Source organism: Lissotriton vulgaris, chromosome 1_1 (genome assembly GCF_964263255.1).
Source record: "Lissotriton vulgaris chromosome 1_1, aLisVul1.2, whole genome shotgun sequence".
Classification (NCBI taxonomy): Eukaryota; Metazoa; Chordata; class Amphibia; order Caudata; family Salamandridae; genus Lissotriton; species Lissotriton vulgaris.
Window position 1 is genome coordinate 1,688,286,498 of NC_141685.1, and position 21,575 is coordinate 1,688,308,072.

Sequence of the window (21,575 nt, forward strand, 5' to 3'; positions counted from 1 at the left end):
AAAAATAAATAGCATATTTTTTTTTTTTTACTGAAATGTTGGATGTTTTTACCCAAATGAGGCAACCAGACTGTTACACAGGAATCCAGATTTTCAAGGAATACTGCAGTAATGTCCGACCTGGTGGAACTGTCTAAAGGATGTAACAGTCAAATTCTGTAAAAGATCCTTTGGCCCAGGTCCTATTTCCTGCGATTTTGAATAAAAATAAAATCAAAATCCAAAATGCTGTTTATTTGGCATTAAGAGTGGAGGGTGACAACATCATCCAAGAACAGAAATTGGTCAAAAACGAAAAACCTTTTACTTTCTGAAATCAAACATTTGTATGCAACACTCCAAAGTCTGGCTATGAAAAAAGGAAACATACAATCAGTTATTTTCTTTGTACAACGGCTCAATCTTTGATACTCTTGACACATCAGTAAATAAATATGTGCTTGTATTCACAAAATGTCCCCTTCAGCCGCTTAGTTTATTATCGGTATCACTCATGGAGGCAAAAATGTCATTAATAACCGAGAGATTTGAAATCCCATTGGGAAGCAGTGAAGATATGAGATTGACAAAAGCACAGATTACGAACCAATCAAGTTAGAAAATACCACAGCAGATGACTTCCAATTGTGTTTACAAATAGAATCTTCACTGGACCACAACTGAAGCACTTCCTAGTGCAAAAACCTGTATTCCCTGCATTACAATTACATAGCACCACAATAAGATTTCTCATACATTTTTTTATGGAAAGAAAGAGATGGGGGTACATAAAGAAAGACAGAGAGATATACTTAGAGATATAGAGAGGTAGAGATAAAGGACTGAATGCAGTAGCTTTGGCACACATATGTTTTTTCCCTGTAGGGAGGAGACAACCAGAATGCACTTAACCATCTTCCTGAAAAAAAAGCCTCAATCTGAGGGCACAGTCATTTTTATCTCATCTTTCAGTTTGACTCAGGATGATTGCACTGTCTGATCTTGAGGTATTCAGGAACGAAGGAGTGAACATGTGAAATCATTTACCAAATCGCAACTATGCACATTTCCCCTCATTCTGGCCGGTTTCCTCCGCACACGTTCCTCCAACTGTACCTGGTAGAATTTGTGTGGGGGTAAAACACACAGGGAGTGAAATTACAGTTAGAGTCATAATCTAGCTTCTGGATAAAACACAGTCTGTGCAAGAATAAAGATTTACCACACACAGCAGAATGAAGCCTAAGTGCTAAATGGGAACAAATGTGTGTAAAAGGATCAGAAAGTATGCATGCCCAAGATGGAAGACATCTTCTGTAAATATTGTCACCAGAGCAAGTTGCTTTCAGCGGTGCACAGAGAAAAAAGAGACTGCTAAATTTAATCTATCCGTGTACAGAATGCATTTAGCTCTGACTCCATGCTTTCAGCAGGTACAATTAAGACATCAGGTACCCACCCACATAATGCAGAGGAAAGATAGTTACACCAGGCATATGTATTTGTATTTATTGCAAAGGGCCAGAGACACAAAAAGGTAGATATAAACAAGAACACGTAATTTGTGGGACACAGGCAATCTTTAACTACTGTGAAGAATGTTCATTTGTGGGACACCCACAAACCAATTTTCTTTCCAGGCAAGTGCTTCTTCATTTAGCCCCATCAGCCAGTATACTGCACTACAAAGAAGGGCATGAGTGTATGGAAAAAGAAAGAAAAAAATGAAAGAGTGCATGAAAAACAGATTCATGGCACGCTCTAGTGGCTTACTAAATGTCACAGGAATTCGTAATTGCTAAATTCACATATAGCTCTCAATGTTCTGACTTGTGTTCTGAAAATGAAATTATGCTGGAAGACAAAAGGAACTGGTACATGCCCTGCTGTACACAGTTTCATCTTCAACCATAACCAATTCACATATTTCAAAATGGCACCAGTATGCCAGATACGCTGATTTACAAGTTTATACCTAATGTTAGGGCTCAAGAATTTAGAGTTCACTTTAGTGAACATTTCAATGTCTGCAAACATGCAGACACTGCTCTGCAAGCACACATTCTCCTTGTCAGACTGAAAAAACAAAGGAATCCAACATATGGCAACAATTGTATATATAGTAGAGTTGCTCCAATTCGTGTTTCCAAGGTTGACCCCCAGAAGCCCAGGTTCTGTTGCTTTGGCAGGCCGCTGAGAAGTTTGAACCCTGTGCTTTTCATCCATTATAACTGTGAAAGGGTTGTTACAAGACAAAAAAGACGTGTATATTACCTGGACATTCACAAGGGTCTTGTGCTGTTTACACAACCAACAAGAATATCTTGAATAGGTGTAAGTTCATGATACAGCTAGGTTGAAGAATACACAGAAGGACATTTGTTGTTGTGGTAGATGCAAGATATGAACCTTTGCGAACCCCATGTTTTCAGAGGGAAGACCTCATGATCTCCCTTCTCTCACTGACATTCTTTCTCAAACGTCAGCTTGGAAAAGTGTGTGTGCGTATCTATGTGTGTGTATATATGTACATATAAATATGTATATACAAGCATACACACATTAATATAAATATATATGTATACATTTATACACACAGTAGGTTTGTGACTTTACAAATGTTAAAGAATTAATCCAAGCACAGTAGGTGGGTACTCGTGTTGTTTGACACTTGAGCACTATCTCTTGCAGAGCAAGGATCATTGTATTCTTGCACTTCAGTTTAACAGTCTGTCCCCGCAGAACATGAAAGAAAAAAAACACTCAAATCTTCTTTTCCTTCTTATTTTCATGTAAGTGTCCAGTAAGATTTCTGTTACAGGGTGATAAGGTCCACAAGATTACCCTTAGGTGGGGTCATGCTGTCTGGGAAGAAATTGACCAGTGTATCAAAGAGCAGTGTTCTCTGTGCGTACGTGTGGTCAACATCGGAGAAACCTATGCAGTGGAGAAAGAGTGAAAAAAATAATATATTCTATTAAATCGTGTGCATGCATAAAATGAAATAGTTGCAATGTAATCATACCGAATTTGAGGCAAAATATGCAAATAAGTATACTAAATAAATGTAAGATTTTCGTCAGAAAAGAGTGATAGCTTCTAAGCCAGTCAGATCCTTTTGAGGCAAAACAAGGAAAACGTCACTGACCCTGTAAGCATATGGTCTTAGCTTGTGGTGCTGTAGATTCACATGCTCCTGTCATCTAGAGTTGGGTTCGGATGTTGCAAGTTGTTTTTGTTGGGAGAAGTCTTTGAATCATGAGGCAGTTTGCACCCCCTCCCTTAGTTGCCAGTGCACATAGGCAGCAACTCAATAGTTAAGATTGTTTTTTTGCACAGCAAATGAACGTAAGTATGGAGTGGGTATGAGTGAGAACATGGTGACACTGATTCTGAAGAGGAGGGAAGGTGCATGTGAATCTACAGAGCTACAAATTACGAACAGATGCTTACAGGTTAAGTACATTTTCCAATCGTAGCATGTGTGGTGTAGATGCACCATAAACTGTAAGCAGTACTCTCTAAAGCGGTGGCTAGTCAGTGGATGAGGCAGATGTCTGAAACAAAGCTTGCAGTACTGTTTGGCCAACCTTAACCTTTTGATGGGAGATAATATCCACACAGTAATGTTTTGTAAATGTGTGTGAGGTTGACCATGTCGTTGCTTTACATATGTTGACTATGGAAATATTCTCTAAAAGGGACATAGTTACCCCCTTTTTCCTAGTAGAGCAGCATGAGGGAGTAAGAAAGCTTTTGGCTTTAAGGTACACGTTCAAATACATTTAATGAATCATCTAGAAATGCCAGCTTTTGATATTGTGTGTCATTTATGAGGTTCAGCAAAATCAACAAAAAGCTGCTGAGTTTTATCAAAGGGTTTGGTTCTATCAATAATGTACATTAGGGCTCTTAACATTTAAAGTGTGAAGGGCCCTTTCCGCAACTACGTCTCGGTAAGGAAAAAGACTGCTAGTACAATTGTCTGGCTATATAGTAATTGTCTGGCTATATAGGAAGGAGGAACCACTTTAGGAATGAATCTAGGATCAGTTTAAAAAACAAACAAACATTTTTTGGGCCTAATACACCTCCAAGAAGCAACGACTGAGATGCTGACACCCAACTGCTCAATATAAGGCTCAACTTCAGGCAAGACCACTGGGCAGCGTCAACTGGTCTCAACCTTCCCAGCCACTACTGACTTGAGAAGGTGTAATCATTGAACCTGATGGTATTCTTCCTATTTTCAGCTGGTCCCAAAACCCTTCTCCCTCACCCAGATTTTACTCGTCTTATCCACCGCCTTAAAATACAACACTGATCTCTACAAGGCTTGCCAGGTGAATGCAAGAGGTTGACTCCAGAGTTTACAGATTTCACTTCTTGCAAGTAGGATTAAATAAAAAAATCAGATTTCAATACTTTATTGGGAAGGGGTACCACCAGCCTCATTCTGAACTAGGCCAAATATAATCAAACAGGGCTTACCTCTATGGGAGTTTCTAGGGTATCAGAAATGGTCTTACCCACGACTGACCAGAGTTCCTCCAAATTAGGGCAGGCAGTGAACATATGTACATCATCAGCATCACAACTGCTGCATCGTACGCACTTCGAATCCTCGCTTCCTCTTACTTTCGCAAATTTCCACAGGGGTCCAATAGGCTCTATTTAGTGAAGTGGTTTTTCCTTAATGCAGCAGGGTTAATCAATTATTAAAGTGGAGGCAAAGATTCGTGCCATATTCTTCTAGCTCCGTGCCTGGCAAATATCCTTCCCATTCGAGGTGAGGAGGTTTCATGTTTTCCTTAGCTACCTTCAGGAGATGCTGATACTAATGAGCCACTTTCTTTTTCATAGCCCGATGGTCCTGAAGATCCTTCTCCATTTGGCCGGGCTCAGAGTCTATCTGACCGTAGCTCAATCCATGGGTTCACTTGGTAGATTTAAAACCTGGAGAGTGCCCCTTCTGACCTGCTATTCCAGTTGTCCCAAGATAGCCTCTGTCTGTCATCCACCATCTGGCCCCATCTGTTTATACCACTCTGCTTTAGAGGTTTTGCAAGGCTGTCAAGCAGACACTCTGGAGTCCCTATGTAATCCCATATTGGGGATAACTTTTTATGAGATACCCATGATTAACCTAACCTCGTACCATATTTTGGCAGCTGCCTGCAAACATTTTTACGGACCATTTAACAGATTTTTGGCGCCCCGAAATTATACGAAAAGCCTTCCTCTGATCAGCCAGATAATATGGCACTGAACTTTACCCCTAGCGATGTCTTATCCAGGCGAAGGAAGATCATTCTATTATTTTTCAGCTGCAGAGCCCAACAGTCGAGCTGGAAGTCTGGAAGTCCAAGACTTCCTGCCCCTAACATTGTTCTCAGCATCTTACAGGAGAGACATATGCCACTACTAGCCCAGATAAAGAAGTGATCTTCCTTTTTCTTTTAAAAAAACCTTTTTTATCAAAATGTAATGAAATATTGTCTACCAGAAAAGCAAAGTTGGGTAGAACGGACATTTTAACAAAATGTATCCGTTCGTACAAAGTGAGGGAGAGGTTTTGTTATCTCCTTAGCAGCCTGTTTCACTAGCAATCCTCTCGAGGTTCACCGCTGGGATTCTTACTAGATCTTGAGTAATTGTTACCCCCCCCCTTCCTAAATATCTCATATCATCAACACTCGTTATTCCCCTGCAGCTCTGATTCCAAGATATTATCTAAATGTTTTCCTCATGGCCTCATAACCGGAGAATCTGCCCAAATTTCTCACCGATGTCATAAGGTGCAATATAGAAGATGCACCATTGAAGAAGTAGCCCATTAAATCGTCTGCATATACGGATATTTCCTGAAAAACTCATACTACAAATGGTTTTATCTTCCTGTTCAATCTTAAACTTTGGGCAAGAGATTCGATATAGAGGTCAAAGAAGATAGGCGTCAAAGGGCAGCTTTGCCTAGTCAGTCATTTATTTTCACTGGTAGAGCTAGTCATTTACCAGGACCCGGACGATTGTTTGGTTGTAAATCTTGGTTAGCGTGTTCCAGTACCTCCAATTGACACAGTCAAATGCCTTGGCGGCATCAAAGGTCACAATTGTCAGTGGGATCCCTAAGGTTGTGGCTAAGTCCAATGAGCCTATCAGGGTGGTGGTCAGCTCTCTCATGTTCTGGGTAAGGATTAGAGTAGTAAACAAACCTTTTCCACTTAGCTGCATAGTAGGCTCTGGTACAGGTCTGTGGGTTTCTCTAAAAATGCCCATGCACTTCTGTGTGATATTAGATAGCTGAACTCCTAGACCCCAGGTGCGAAATTGCCGGATTGTGCTGACTGGGTTCAGGGTGTCTGATCTTGCCCTGTTCATGTTTGGAAAGATTGGGCCTGTTGGGGAGCTTCTCGTGAGGAGAAACATACATCTTGAGAGAGTTGGGAAGCATGGTTGTCATGCCCATATGGGATCCACCTGGATGATGGTGAGACACTTATGCCGGAGTTTCCTTACTGTGAGGAAAGAGCAGGAGAGGAGGACATACGTAGGCAAATTTCCCGACTGTTTCAACCATAAAGCATTTCTCTTGGCTGTGAAAAACCTCGAGGCGATTTGGAGTAAGAGAGTAGGACTTGTGGTTGGAATTCCGATTAGTGGACTTGCTTATGAGTCCTACTAAGGAGGTCGACAAAGTTGTTGTCCACTATTGCCAGGTACTCAGCAAGGAGGTGAATGTAGTGGTGAATCGTCCAATGCCAAATCTTTTGTACCAGTGCTGAAAGCTGCAGTAATATATGGTGGTCATGTTGTTTGTCTTTACCAGTACTACCTTGCCCTGAATGTTCTTGAAGAAGGCTTTTAGGTCTAGGTGGATAGGAAAAAGTTACAAGTAGTTGATATGGAATCCCAGCTGCTGGCGTGACAAGAGGTACCGAACTGTCAAGTTGTGGAGATGCGCTCCCTAGCCAACTAGGGATGCGTCCGAGGTGATGTTCACTTTTGGAATGGGGTTGTTGAAAGAACGGCACTGCAACATGTTGTTGCTGTTCCACCACTGTAGAGACAGATGAGTACTGGCCCTTACCAACACGAGATAATGTAGATGACATTTCACTTGTGAGCATTGTGTCAAGAGGCATTCCTGTAATGGACACATATATGGTCTGGAATGGGGAACAACAGCGAAGCAGGAGGCCATCATCCCCATTAAGTGCATCACTGTTATAACTGGAAGAAAATGATTTGACTGAAAAAGAGGTCAACGCAGCTGGAAAGGAAGAACACTTTGTAGCAAGCGGGTCTACGTCAGCGAAGATGTCGGGTGTGACGTCCATGGATGTCTGCTGATTAGTGATGTGCGCCCAGTGTTGATCCCTTAGCTGCCAAATTTGTAGTGAAAAGCTAAACAGAAAGTATACTCAGTATACTTGTGGTCTGGAGAAAGACACACATTACACACTGTGTGCGGGTTGATCTTGGGATGTTTTCAATCACACTGAAGGCACTTTTTAAAGGGTCTATGCTCCATTACCCTGAATGCAGGGCAGATCGCCCTCCAGTCGTAGGAAAGAGGGAAAGCAGAGCCGCAGAAGGGACGTGACTGCCCTGACGATAGGGAAAGCCGGTCTCCTCTAATTGACTATTGCGATGTTGATAAAGTGTTTCTCTTGACTGTGGGAAGTGAGGTTTTACAGCACAGGTCCGAAACAGCAAATGCAAAATGTGTCGAATCTTGGTGCACCGTCAGTACACGTTTGAACCCAATGGCAGAGAATCAATCTAACAATGGAGTCGGAGGCCATGCGTCTTGCCAACCAAAGGAGGAGTCACATACTTCCTCATGACTTGGAAAGACTTCTTCAAACAAAAATAACTTAAAACATTGTATGCAGAGCATGTGCATCTACAGCCACACATGCTATGAACAAGATATTCCTCTTGTACAGGGCTTAAAAGAGAACCAATAAATATTCCAAAAACTCTAAATGTAAAACAAAATCCACCAGTATCCACTGTACTCAGAGAGATGACCATTAATTTGGAGATTCAGCTTATCATATTGTATACATCATTTATCATACGTCAGTGGCTGACTGGGTTGCTTTTCTATTTTTCTTCTGGTAGCCAACAACTGAAGCCACATTTTAGTCATTACCCTAGACCACCCCCTGGATGCTAAATGAGGGCTTTGGTTTATTTAAGATAACCTGTAAGCCGGTAGCATTTGAGACGCCAAAAAAGAATAAAAGTGCTGCTAATGACAACAAGAACGGATATAAAACAAATAATTTCTTCCCCCATACCTTTCGTTTACACCCAGACGGCACCATTGGTCAGTTAAAAAAGATGGGATCACTGCTTCTGAAGGGATGCTGTGTTAAACATGTAGTGGCCCTCGTTTTTCTGTGGAGTTGCTTACCTGTATGGATTTCTCTTTTTGTTCACCCAGTCTGTCTGCCTGCTTCCCCTCTCACTGGTTGGCTACTCTTTTTGCAGAGGGAGCAAGTCTTCATTCCTTCTCTTCTCCATCCAGGGCAGCATTTCCTTGGGTGCAGTGAAATGGTTAGGCAGATGCCAGCTACTGCCTGCCCAACTGGCTATCAAAAAACAGCCTTGAACATGCGCCACTGGGGCACCAAAGGCAAGCACATCTGAGCCCGAATGGGGCCAGAGGCCAGAAAAGCTGGCCATGTTAACACGCAACATTAGCCATATTGAAGAGAACAGTTAAGGTCCTGCCTCCCGAGTAGAGAGGTATGTGGTACCCGTTTCTTGGGTTTGTACTGGGTGTGGATTTCAGTTTGCCTCACAGTTTAAAGAGACGAGGGGGTTAGTCAAACCCTTTACTGATTTGAGGTTTGGCTAATCGACTAATTTTTGCACTAATAGTCTGAATTGTAGTTCATTACCTAAACATAACTTTTCAAATCTTGGAACTGATCACCGATCTTAATCTGGATGCACTCTTTTTAACTGAAACTTGGTTCACTCAATTGCGGCCTGTCTGCTGCCAAAGTGGCAAGGCGGGCAGGGCTGGAGGAGAGAGAGTTGGGGAGGATGAATGTGCGAGGGGAGATTGGTCAGGGTTTAAAAATAAAAAAAATAAAAACTTACCTCACGCCGATGTCTCCCGCCGCATCACGCTCTTCCTGGTTCTAGGCACAGGCTCACAGAATGTACTGTGGCCAATCCCAACACTGCAGGAAATCAGCGTCAGGATTGGTCTGATTGCCAGCAACTAGTGCTCCCAGGCAGACCGGTAGCCAGTACCTGCTCTCTCCATTCTGACTCTTGTTTGGGGGCGTTGCTGGCAGACTATATATATCCTCATATGCGTGAAAAATGCACATTTTATAATTGTGAGTGTTTTTAAGATTCATTTTGATGACCTTAAAGATCTTTCTGCAATGACACTGGTCCAGAATTTGGAGGATCTTCAATTTACCCAACTGATAAGGGCTCCTACACACAAGGCAGGACACATTTTGGACCTTGTCTTTACTAATTTACCTATTCTTGCTGTAGGAGTGCAGCTTCTTTTGATATGGATACAACATTGTTAAGTCCCTTTTGTATCTCTCTTAGGCAGAGGGTCCATCATTCTAGCTCTTTAAGACAGCAAAGGGGACTTTGGTCTAAGTTTGATCCTACTCTTTTCAGTGACACCCTCAAGCCTTTACTAATTGGCTTGGATAACTCAACAGAGGGGCAGAATACAAAAATAACTTCTGCAATACCATGTGCTTTGGACAAGACTTTGGCTCTCATAAATGTGCAGACACAAACTTCAACCACCCACCCTCTGGGTTCACTCCACAACTACTGCAGATGAAAATAAAAAAATCCCTGGAATCTATTTGGCATAGATCTTATGATGAGAGTGGTAATCGGAACTATAAAATGACTATTAAAGAGTACCATAAGTCTACTAGAACAGCTAGACTTGAGTATTACTGCAATAACATTGATGACTTCCAAAAGTCTAATTACAACATTTTCTTTATTGCAAAATATTTGATGGATTCGACGTGCCTTTCTGCTAGCCCCTCTCTTTCGGAGGAGAAATGTAACGGGGTTAAGGACTTCTTTTTAAAAACTAATTCTGACATCTATGTTTTAGTCACATATACTTGTGTTAACTGGAGCAGCTACAAGTGAGCAGACGTGGGAAGAGTCACTCTTCAAATTTTCTACTGCCCGATACTAGCATTTAGACGCTGTAGCATCCTCTGTGAAATCAGGTTCTCCATCCGACTCTGCTCTAGCACAGATTTTAAAGCAGGCTAGTACTGCTTTGATGCTGGCTTTCCTTGAACTATTGATCTTATCGATAGCTACGGCGTTGGCCCAGCAGGCGTCGAAGCATGCAATAGTTTTTCCTTTACTGAAGAAAGTTACACTAGATTCTTCAAAACTCTAGATTGTTGCTCTATTTCTCTCCTTCCTTACACAGCAAAAGAATATTATCCTCCAACTTTTGAATCAATTTGAGCAAAATCATTACGTTCATGCCTGTCAACTGGGTTTCTCCCCAGGTCAAGGTACTGAGTCCACTCTTTGGCAGTGACAGAAAAACTTAAAGCTATGTTAGACTTGGCAGCCCTCACCCTGAGGTATCTGAGCGCAGTATTTGATATGGTGTCCCACCAGGTATTACTAAAGAGGCTGGAAGAGTGTGGGGTTTCAGGCTTCGCTATTAACTGGTTCATTTTTTACTGGAACAATCGTTCTTTTCAGATATCATCCATACCTTTAAGGAAGATTTGGTATAGAGTGCCTCAGGGTTCCTCTCTGAGTCCCAACCCTTTTCTATTTTTATATATGCCCCTTATCAGACATGGTGGAAGCATTTGGCTTCTTCATAAAGTCTTATGTGGATGATATCCACATTATCATCAGACTGATGCCCAATGAGAACATGGGCTCAGCTAAATTTAAGCTCTCCCTTCAATGGATGGACGTAAAGTCTCTAAAATTGAATGGCAGGAAAATAGATGTTGTGGTGAGAGGAAATCAGCCGACCAACTGGGGGGGAAATTGTTGCCTACAAAACTAGGTCCAGTCCTCGCACTGTCATCTACAATGAAAAATCTGGGCATTCTGCTAGATAACAACATTAAGTTCGATCTCTTGTTTTGGACTTCTCAGATGTTAAGAAAGTTTCTCTGGTTGCCTATCAAAACCCAGAAAACTGACACCCAGGCTGTTATATCGCGTCTGGATTATAAAAAGTGCTATTCTTCGGAGTAGCTAAAGCTCTCGTACAGCTGCTTCAGATTACCCAGAATGCAGCGGCTAGCCTTCCGGGGAGCGTACCCAATTACACTAACACCTCAGGTCATCTTGGCATCTTCATTGCCTTCCAGTGGTTAAACTAATCTAGTTGAAGGCACTCTGCTTTGTTTATAGAGCATTGAAGGGCGGAGGCCCGGTTTATTTCTGCTGCATGAGCTCTCTTTCTTGTCCCATTAAAATTCCTCGGTCCTCCCAGCATTGCCTTCTCCAAGGTACAAAGGGCTGGAGGATGCTCGATTAAGTACTTCGCCACAAAACTGAGATTTTGTCTTCCTAATCAGCTGCAGGCTTCCCCTACGGAGACTGGTTTTCATAAGTCTCTGAAAATATGGATTTTCAAAAAATAAGCGACTTCTTATTTCTTCTGCTGCAAGGTTCCACAGTTTAATTCTTCTGCTGGGTTCTCTCAGTGTTACGAACCTTGTTTTGGGTAGCCATGCCATTTACAAATTCCAAATTCATTCAGTCAATCAACTGCCTAGACCCTCATCAATGGATTTGGAAGAATGACTTGCGATCAGACATGCTTATTTACACAATTGACTCATATAAGACATTAAATGGTGTTAGTTTTTTGACTGTGCATCCATTTGCAAATTATACAGTGCTCTACTAAGTGAACATGTCTCCCTGAAATGTTAAATTTTTCATCTAAGTCATTAGGACTTCACAGGTGCACTGCCTTATAAATTATACGTCACAACCTGCCTGCAGGGAAGTTCAGTGGATTAGTATTATCCGATCAAATGTACTATTACAATATTTAAGTTATAAAGCAGCATAGAGTAAAACAGTCATGGACACAAGAAAATAGTTGACAGTGATAGGGTTTCATGAAATCATTGAATTAAGAACCAATAACAACACCCCAGCTTAAATGTTCCTGAAGAAAATGAAGTTGGTAAGTGGCCAACTTCACAAACATACTAACATATTTGGACAAGGTCAGAACAAGGTTCGGAGTGAAACTCAGGGAGTGTGTAGAAGTAGAAAGGGAAGCCATAATTTCTTTGATGGAGATCTCCTGCTTACACACAGGGATTAACATTAGCAAGCATGCTGAGATGAGTATCTTTATTCAAATCCACTGTGTGCTTCAGCTGTCTGTTGTTCTACCTTCTAAGGTGCCCTATCACGAGACTGATCTCACATAATAAAACTCGCTTAGGAGTTCTTTTTTAATTTAATCTAGATGTTATACAATTGCAGTCATTAGTGGTTCCCAAGCCTCATTTCTTTCTTACATTCTGCGCACTATGTGCTATTCACAGAGCACTGCACCAATATCTATGTTTTTTAATTGTACTTTTTCATTCTTAGCTGTGTTGTTTCATTTTCATAAATTACTATTGATTCGAATTAATTATTCTTATGAAGCCAATTAAATCAAAAACTTCACTCATACATTTGCAGATCCCAAAAGGATCCATCCCTTTTCACCAGACTACTAGGGTTGCAGAGTATGCCCCAAATATTCATGTTCCCTAAATTGTAACTGTTGCCTCTTGATGGCAGCTTTCGTCTTATGTCCAACCACAAAGGTGAAAAAGCTCGATACACCTGATGCCAGGGTGCAACAGATTTATTTCCTCCGCAATAGCTGTCTCTCAGAAGCCCTTTAAGGGATTTAAATGTGAGTACTTTCCTGGCCAATGGCTTTCTGAGAAGAGGGTAAAAAGGCAGCATTTTTAAATGTTTTAAGAAACAATTACGATAAGATAGGACTGATGGTATCCATGTATCAATGTGACCTAATAGGTGTTAAATACATACTAGACTCTCACAGACTTCTATTCTTTATATGACCAAACATTACCAAGATAAAATGAAAAAATAAAATGAAAGAACCTCTGTTGGGAAACTTATTAAGCTGCAGGAAATGAATAACACTTACCAAGAGGGGTGAATTCTGAGCTGGATCTAAAGAGAGCTGAGGCGAGGAGTTGGAACTGCAAAAAGAGATAGAATGCTCAGTCAAAACAACAATAAAGGATAACACTATTTTACTATAGCAGAAGCTTTGCATAAACATTTGGGTATTCCTTACAGTCACATGCACTTATAACATCCCTTGTATACAGTCAATCAAAAACTCACCTAAAACATCACAATAAAACATACAGAGAAGACAGAAATCAAAGATTAATATTGTCACTCCTGTTAGCTACTCCTTGACTACTCATGTCTTTGGCTTGTGGAAGCTGGATCTGATGCATGTTCTATACTGTTTTAAGTATGTGCTATAACGTATGCTTATATTTTGTTGTTTCAGATGTTCAGAGGTTGTACAAATAGTCATGATGAAGTGCCTGAGAGTCATTCAATGCAGTGAGTTTTCAAACTGACACAAGTGGGCAATCAACGGAATTGTTTTCCATTTGACAATAAGGAAAATGCTGCATCTGTTCTTGGCATGTAGATCTGCAGATTTCTACACTTTGCATTAGATCACCACCTGGTGTTGGGCTCGGATGATTGCATGTTGTTGTCGTCTTGGAAGAAGTCTTTGTGGTCACGAGATATGTGACTCCTCCCTTGGACAACAGTGCGCATGGGCATCGGCTCCATCCTCAGATTGTTTTTCGCCATGATGGGAAATGATGGAGTTAGTAGAAATAAAGAAGGGATGTCAATGCGTATATATCTAATTAAGATAAAAACTGGAACAGATACAGGTCCCGGGGAGGCGGGAGGGCGTGTAGAAATCTGCAGCTCTACATGCCAAGAACAGATGCATATTGGTAAGTAGCATTTTCCGTTCAAGGCATATGAGCTGCAGATTCTACACTTTGCATAGATTGTGCAGCAGTATCTCCCTTAGCGGTGGTCACCTTTATCCGTTGCAGTAGTTTGAAAGAGAGTTTTGAGGACAGCTTGGCCTACTGCAGCTTGCTGCTTAGTTTGCACAATAGTGTTTAGTGAAGGTGTGTGTTGCTGCCTTGCAGATGTCTTCTAGGGGAATGTTCCCTAAGAAACCCATAGAGGCTCCTAGTTTGCATGTGGAGTGCGCTCTAGGAGGAACTGTTAATGTGCGTTTTGCTTTGTGATAGCACATTTGTATACATTTAACAATCCACCTTGCAATTCCTGATTTAGAAATGGGGTTGCCTTTATGTGGTGGAAAGAAAGCTACAAATAGTTGCTTTGTTTTGCGAAAGAATTTGTCCTATGTATGTAATAGAGAAGAGCTCTTTTGACATCTAGTGTGTGTAGAGCTCTCTCCGCTACAGAGTCTGGGTTTTGAAAAAACACTGGTAACACTACAGATTGCATTAGATGAAAAGGATTAATTACTTTAGGAAGGAATTTAGGATTAGTCAATAGAACCACTTTGTTACGGTGTAATTGTAAAAATGGTTTTTGAATAGTGAAAGCTTGAATCGCACTAACTCTCCTAAGAGAGGTAATAGCAATGAGGAAAGCTGTTTTCCATGTGAGAAATTGCAGTTCACATTTATGTAAAGGTTCTAAAGGGGGGCCCATGAGCCTGGTAAGAACAATGCCCATGAGCCTGGTAAGAACAATGTTTAGGTTCCACACTGGAGAGGGTGGTAACCTAGGAGGAATTATTATTTTTAATCCTTCCATAAAAGCCTTTATTGCTGGTACTCTAAACAATGACATATGTTATCTGTTTTGTAGATATGCCGCAATGGCTGCAAGATGTAAACGTGTAGATGAATATGCCAGATTACATCTCTGTAAATGGAGACGGTAACAGATAATATTTTGGATGGAAGCATCTAAAGGATCAATTTGATTATTAGTGCAGTAAATGGCAAATCTTTTCCATTTAGCAGCATAGCAAGCTCTAGTAGTAGATCTTCTGCCTTCTTTAATGATATTCATACAGTCAGGTGGCAGGTTAATGTAACCAAACTCTAAGACTTCAGGAGCCAGATCGCCAGATTCAGTTGACTTGGATGTGGATGCCTGATGTCTCCATGGTTCTCCATTAGCATGGATGGTGTCATGCAGTTTTTGGTGTGGAACTAGAGAGAGTTCCAACAGTGTGGTGAACCATGGTTGGCGTGCCCATGTGGGAGCTACCAGGATTAGTTTGAGAGACTGTTGTCTGAGCTTGCGTACTATTAGTGGGATTGGCGGAAAAGCATACGCAAATCTGCCTGACCAGTTCATCCATATCGCATTGCCCTAGGACAGCGGGTGTGGAAACCTGGGGGTGAAGGTTGGGCATTTTGCGTTTTCGTGTGAGGCAAACAGGTCTATGTCTGGATGACCCCACTTGTGAAAGAATGGTTAAAGAACCTGCAGATGTAGTTGCCATTCGTGAATTTGTTGTGTCTGTCCACTTAACAGATTGGCTATCTGATTGTGAACTCCTGGAAGGTGTTCTGCAAGAAGATATAGGTTTTGTGGAATGGCCCATCTCCAAATGTTGTGTACGAGCTGGGACAGCTGCACGGAATGTGTGTCTCCTTGTTTTTGTATGTAGTACATGGCTGTCATGTAGTCCGTCCGGATTAAGACAGCTTTGTTCTGTATGTGCACTTGGAAGGACTTAAGTGCTAGGAAAATTGTCAGCAACTCTAGGTGATTGATGTGAAGCGCCTTTTGTTGAGCGGTCCATCTTCCCTGAGTTGTGTGGTGGAGCAGATGTGCTCCCCATCCTGTCAGGGATGCGTCCGTTGTCAGTACTATCTGTGGAACAGGCTTGAGGAACGGCCGCCCTTTGGACAAGTTTTTGGTGTTCCACCACTGCAGAGAGCAAAGTGTGCGGCTGTCCACCAACACCAGGTCTGTCAGTTGTCCTTGTGCCTGATTCCACAGATGTGCTAGACATTACTGCAATGGGCGCATTTGCAGTCTTGCATATGGTACAATAAAAATGCAAGATGTCATCATGCCTATTAATGGTATGAACACTCTGGCTGGGAGAGAGTGTTGTTTTTGAAACCTTGTAACTAAGGCTTGAATGCTCTGTATCCTGGCTGGACTGGGATAAGCTAGAGCTGTATTGGTGTTTATGGTAGCCCCTAGATATTGATGTATATGAGAGGGCTGTAGATGCGACTTGGTGTGGTTTATTGTAAACCCCAAGTTGCGCAGTGTCTGAATTGTTTGAGATGTGTGTTGAACACACTGGTTAAATGACTTGGCTTTTATGAGCCAATCGTCTAAGTATGGGAAGACATGGATATGTTGTCTTCTGAGATGTGCTGCTACTACTGCTAGGCACTTTGTGAACACTCGTGGTGCGGTTGTGACCCCGAATGGAAGAACCTTGAATTGATAGTGTTGTCCTTCTAGCACAAACCTGAGATACTTCCTGTGAGAAGGATGTATGGGAATGTGAAAGTAGGCGACTTTGAGGTCTAGTGCAGTGAGGAAATCGCCTTGTTGCAACAATGGGAGCACTTGTTGTAAAGTGATCATGTGAAAATGATCTGAGTGTATATACAGATTGAGAGGTCTTAAGTCTAGAATTGGCCTTAGTGTCCCATCCTTTTTGGGGATTAGATAGTAGAGTGAGTATACCCCTGTTCCTTGATGTTGCAATGGAATTAACTCTATTGCATCTTTTTGCAGCAATGAGAGAATCTCTAAATGGAGCAGCGTTAGATGTCCTGTGGACATAGGATGCTGCCTGGGTGGTATATTTGGAGGGGTAGCTGTAAGCTCTAGGCAGTAACCATGCTGGATAATCTGTCTTACCCACTTGTCTGTTGTGATGGAATTCCAGACAGGTAGGAACTGTGTTAATCTCCCCCGACAGGAGTGGTATGCTGTTCGGGGAGCTGAAGGAAGTCACTGTTTAGTGGTGGAAGAGGATCGATTGTTATTACCTCGACCTCTTCACTTATTGTTATTACCTCTGTAGCCTCCTCTAAAATATCTTCTATTGGAGGATGTTTGCATATTGTTTTTAAAGGAAGTTGAATTGTCTGCTCCATTTTGCTTGGAGCCTCCTCTGTAAAAGGAGCAACAAAAGGAGCCTCTTAGTTGAGTAGACTGTAGAGCTCCCATAGATTTTGCAGTATCATTGTCTTTTTTTTTATTTTCTCAAGTGCTACATCTACCTCTGGACCAAACAATTGTTGTTGGTTGAATGGTTGGTTTAAGATGGTTGTTTGCACCTCTTGCTCAAACCCTGAAATGCGTAGCCATGCATGTCTTCTAAAGAGAACACTAGTGTTTATTGCTCTAGATGCAGTGAGGGCACTTGATTGAGGCATTTGAAATAAGCTTACCCTCTTGAGTAAGGTCATTTGCCTGTGCCTTATATTGGTCAGGTAGATGCTGTAAAAGGGTTTCTAACTGGTCATAATGAGCCCGGTCGTATCTTGCGAGGAGGGCTTGTGTGTTAACTATATTTATTTATTTTTGAAATGTATACAGCTCACTGTTATCTGTAGGTGTCCTGGCGCTAAGTAATGCACCAAAGCTAAGGCCATGTAGAGATTAGAGAGTAAACAGGCAGGTCTTAAGGCCTCTCCTAAAGGCCACCAAATCTGTCACCCTTTTAAGAGCCAGGGGCAAGGCATTCCAGGCCTTGGCTGCTCCCAGCACAAGGCTTCTGCCCTCCCACCGTGCTTTCCTAATTCATGGTACCGCAATCAGCCCTGCATCAGAAGATCTATGGTGTCTTGCAGGATGATACCAACGAAAATACTGCTGGAGAAAAGGTGGACCTAGACCTCGCAATGTAGTGTAGTTCCTATATTCCCAAAAGGCTCTGCGTATTGGAATAACAAACGACAGTGTAGACATAGGACTGAGGTCGACTAGGTCTCTATTGAATATGTTAGACTTAATTATGAAATGCCAGCTAGCTCAGAGGTCACTAGAAACTTTCTCGAGTAAACAAGAAGGTGTTAACTTTCCTGAATAGACAAGAAGGGATTAGTTTCTGACAACCGCATAAACATGCCAACTTTGCTCCCCCAGAATAAGGAGTATATCTCCAGAGTTGCAGAAACAATAGATAGCTATTTCCCTAAGTCAATCGTGCATGCTTAGTTTCACCAGGAGTGCAGAGAAATAGAGAGACGGGCGTTTTCAATAAAAAGGTTATTTACTGAGCAGTCTACTTTCTCATGCAAAAGAAGTGAATTGGCACAATTGCAATACTTGTCATAAAGTAAAGTGCGTACAGTAAAATGAGTATTATGAAATAATACTGTAAAAACATTTATATGGTTTCTAAGCCATAAGCTACTTAAAATGGATAAAATACATACAATGATAAAATAATGACTAAACGTACTCAACTGGTGTTTCTAAGATACGCCTACCCCGGTGTACCTAACCTAACCCTAGTACAGGGAAGGAGTAGATGAGTTATCATTTTTGACAAGAACCTGAATCAAGAATTCTCTATGGGTCTAATCAGCTCAGTAACTTGGTTATAAAATGAAGGAGATCTTGTATCTCTTTCTCAGGACTCGATCTCCCAGCAACCCGCAAGGGTGACAGGGATACACTGGAGCTGGATTTCTCAGCAGGAGAAAAGACAGCGTCTCTCTCAGTGCGTCAGTGGGAGGGTCGGCTTCCTTTGGCACTCGCATCAGCAGGGCGTCGGTCAAGTAGTTAGTTGATCTGCTCCAAAACCACCGTGTGTTGCTTAAGGCAGATGCTGGTATATTTATACCTGGAAGGTGCCGAGTTTGACGTAAGGTTGGACATAAAATGCCACTAAGAACTCGCAGTTCTTTCTGCACTCCATGAGTTCTAGGACAAATCAATAAAGAAGCAGGGGGAATTCCCGGGCTGCTGGAGGCTTGGTTTGTTTAAGAACGCGTTGTGCTTTCTAGGAGTCTATGGGAGTAGCCTTGCCGTATTTGGACTGCATTGGCTATGTCTTAATATGGGTATGATTCTTATGCCTATATAAGGGTATGATTTGATATAACCACATAAGGGCATGAAATTGGGAATATTTACTAGAGTCCTAGAATTATCTACAACACCCACTCCACGTATAATGTCCATCATTACTAAATACTAAGCAATGTTTAAGCATATCTATGCATGTTTTCCATCCCACCCCGAAATACATAAAATGCATTTGAAATGGTATATACACGAAAATGAGTATTATACTGTACATTTTTTGTAAGCAGTGGTGTCATTCAGATAATGCATATATAGTACATTTAAAATGTTGACTGAATGAATCAAGAAAATTTACATTTATGAAATGGCTCTTAATGCAGAAGAGAAGGTCGAGACCATTTCATCACATTGTTATTCAAGACTGTACATGTGCTAGAGACTAAGTAAATATTGTCTCTAGAGTTTCTAAAAATAGAAATCTTGTTCTCTAAGAATAGTTCTACTTTAAGCAGAGTATCATGTGCCAAAAAGGTAAATATTTTGGGAACTGGAAAAAAATCAATTTTGCTCTCTGGGCAAATAAAAAAAATAGTTTCAAAGTTTTTTAGGTTCTGTTTATCAAAACTGAAGGCCGAATTCAGATTTCAGGGAACGGCATGTGCTTGCTTTTTCAACAGTTATTCTCGTTGTTAGCAAAGAACATTAATTCAGATAGGCTAGAAAAAATTTGTCTACAACAGTAGGTGAAAGTTGGGCCACTTACGAAAAAGTGGAACTAGTGCATATGTGAGATGCATTACCGTCAGCGTCATCTGGATCAGCAATGTTCTTAGAAGGTTGTACCTGTGTGCCGCCTTCATCTCGTACCTCACCGCCACCTAATCGTAATGGGGAGGTCTCAACGAATGCCGTCATCAGAATGGGTAGCCGCTGGGGACAACACGTTGCGTGAGCTATTACCGAACCAAGCAAAGTATTGCTATCCATAGGTACTGCTGATGGAAGTGTGAGACAGACGTCTAACACAAATTCTTCTCCGCATAGCAGGCATCGTAGAACAGGTAAGATGCAATCTTGCCAGATTGGTCTGAATGAAAGAAACCAGGTAGTATTCAGATCTCTTAGCCGAGCCAAGCCGAGGACTTTAGTAATCCGCTCTCCGTATTGCATTGCTAAGATCGTGTCTTATATTGTAGCCTGAGTTTTGTCTGTGACTTGACTTGCCATATCGGAGCAGAAGGAACAAAAATAAGATTCCTGCTACGAGTCCCAAGATGAGAGGCAGGCCGCCGAACACAGAGTGCACGAAATTTGGGAAGATGCTCAGGACTGCTTCAAAGAGTGTTAACAGTCCCGAAAAAATTGTCTGAAATACATTTGCGATGCCACTGGTATCAGACATGTTTAAGATTTGGCTTAACATTTCTACAAAATGTACGGGGCAATTTGTCGATAATAATGTATGTATCTCTGCTGCTGTCCTTGCAACTTGCAGATTATACGTTTCCCTAGACGAGGTTAAAGGCACAGTTGTTTGTAAAAGAATAGACTTCATTCGGCTTAAAGTATCAATTCGAATAGAAGAGATATTCAAAGAAAGCCATATTGCCGCCTCCATGTCTAGCTTGTTGTTTGGATACAATACTTGCATACAACAAGTGACCCTGGAAGTAACGCTCACGAGATAGGCCGTTCCTGGCACCATGCCACAACAGCTGTGGTCACCTATTAGAACGTAGCTGCAGTTGGAAATCTGTATGAAAAAAGCCTCTATCTGTGTAGCAGGGGTGCCGTGCAGGTGGCATGAAAGGTTATTTGATGAACCTTTGCAGGCTCCGTGTAAGTTAATTCCTTGACACAAAAGTGTACTGCTTAGTGAATTTTTACAGTTGTTACCACTAAGGAATACCCCTTTCTTGCCCCCACTCCAACATCTATGTGTGTAAGGTAAATTCCAGGTTGACTTGATGTACCCTTTATCCAACCTTTCATACAGGCCTGCTGGTATATATTTTTGGCAATATTGAAACTGAAAAGTCGTTATCGGAATTGTAATGGTGTCATGTATTATCCATTCAATGACAGGTCTTTCGGAGACTGTCAATGGTAATCTTTCTCGTTTTTCAATGCTCAGCACCGTATAGTCTGCCCCTCTATGTGCCAAAGAGATTTGTTTATCAATAAGGTTAAAGATAGAAAATAATGACGTTGTGTTTATCAGAAAAGGGGGTGGTGATGAACAGAGTGTCTGAATTAAGCAGACCACTCTTACCCAGTCCAAAGATCAGGGCTTGATCCATCACCGTTATTTATCTCACTGCACCATCCCAGCTCAGAACCTGGCTATATGCAAATCAGTCTGTCCCTGGCCCAGTGCATCATGGGAACAGGGCAGACTAAACTACCAAGCCAATACGCGTGGAAGGGTATACTCAGATGTGAGTCCCTTGCTCATTGCACCATCAGGATTCAAGCAAGCCGGGCCGAAGACGGCTGTA

General features: G+C 41.7%; 1 protein-coding gene across 2 annotated transcripts in view; it reads right to left on the reverse strand.

Moving 5' to 3' along the window:
• Positions 1-215: 215 nt before the first annotated feature.
• Positions 216-21,575, reverse strand: part of MKLN1 (muskelin 1) — an 808,470-nt gene continuing 787,110 nt past the window's right edge. For both annotated transcript variants that reach the window (XM_086918927.1, XM_086918926.1), the window contains exons 17-18: positions 13,175-13,229; positions 216-2,916 (exon numbers count right to left, since the gene is read on the reverse strand). In XM_086918927.1, the coding sequence (XP_086775053.1) occupies positions 2,795-2,916; positions 13,175-13,229 (177 nt within the window). In that variant the 3' untranslated portion in view covers positions 216-2,794. The remainder of the gene's footprint in view (positions 2,917-13,174; positions 13,230-21,575) is intronic.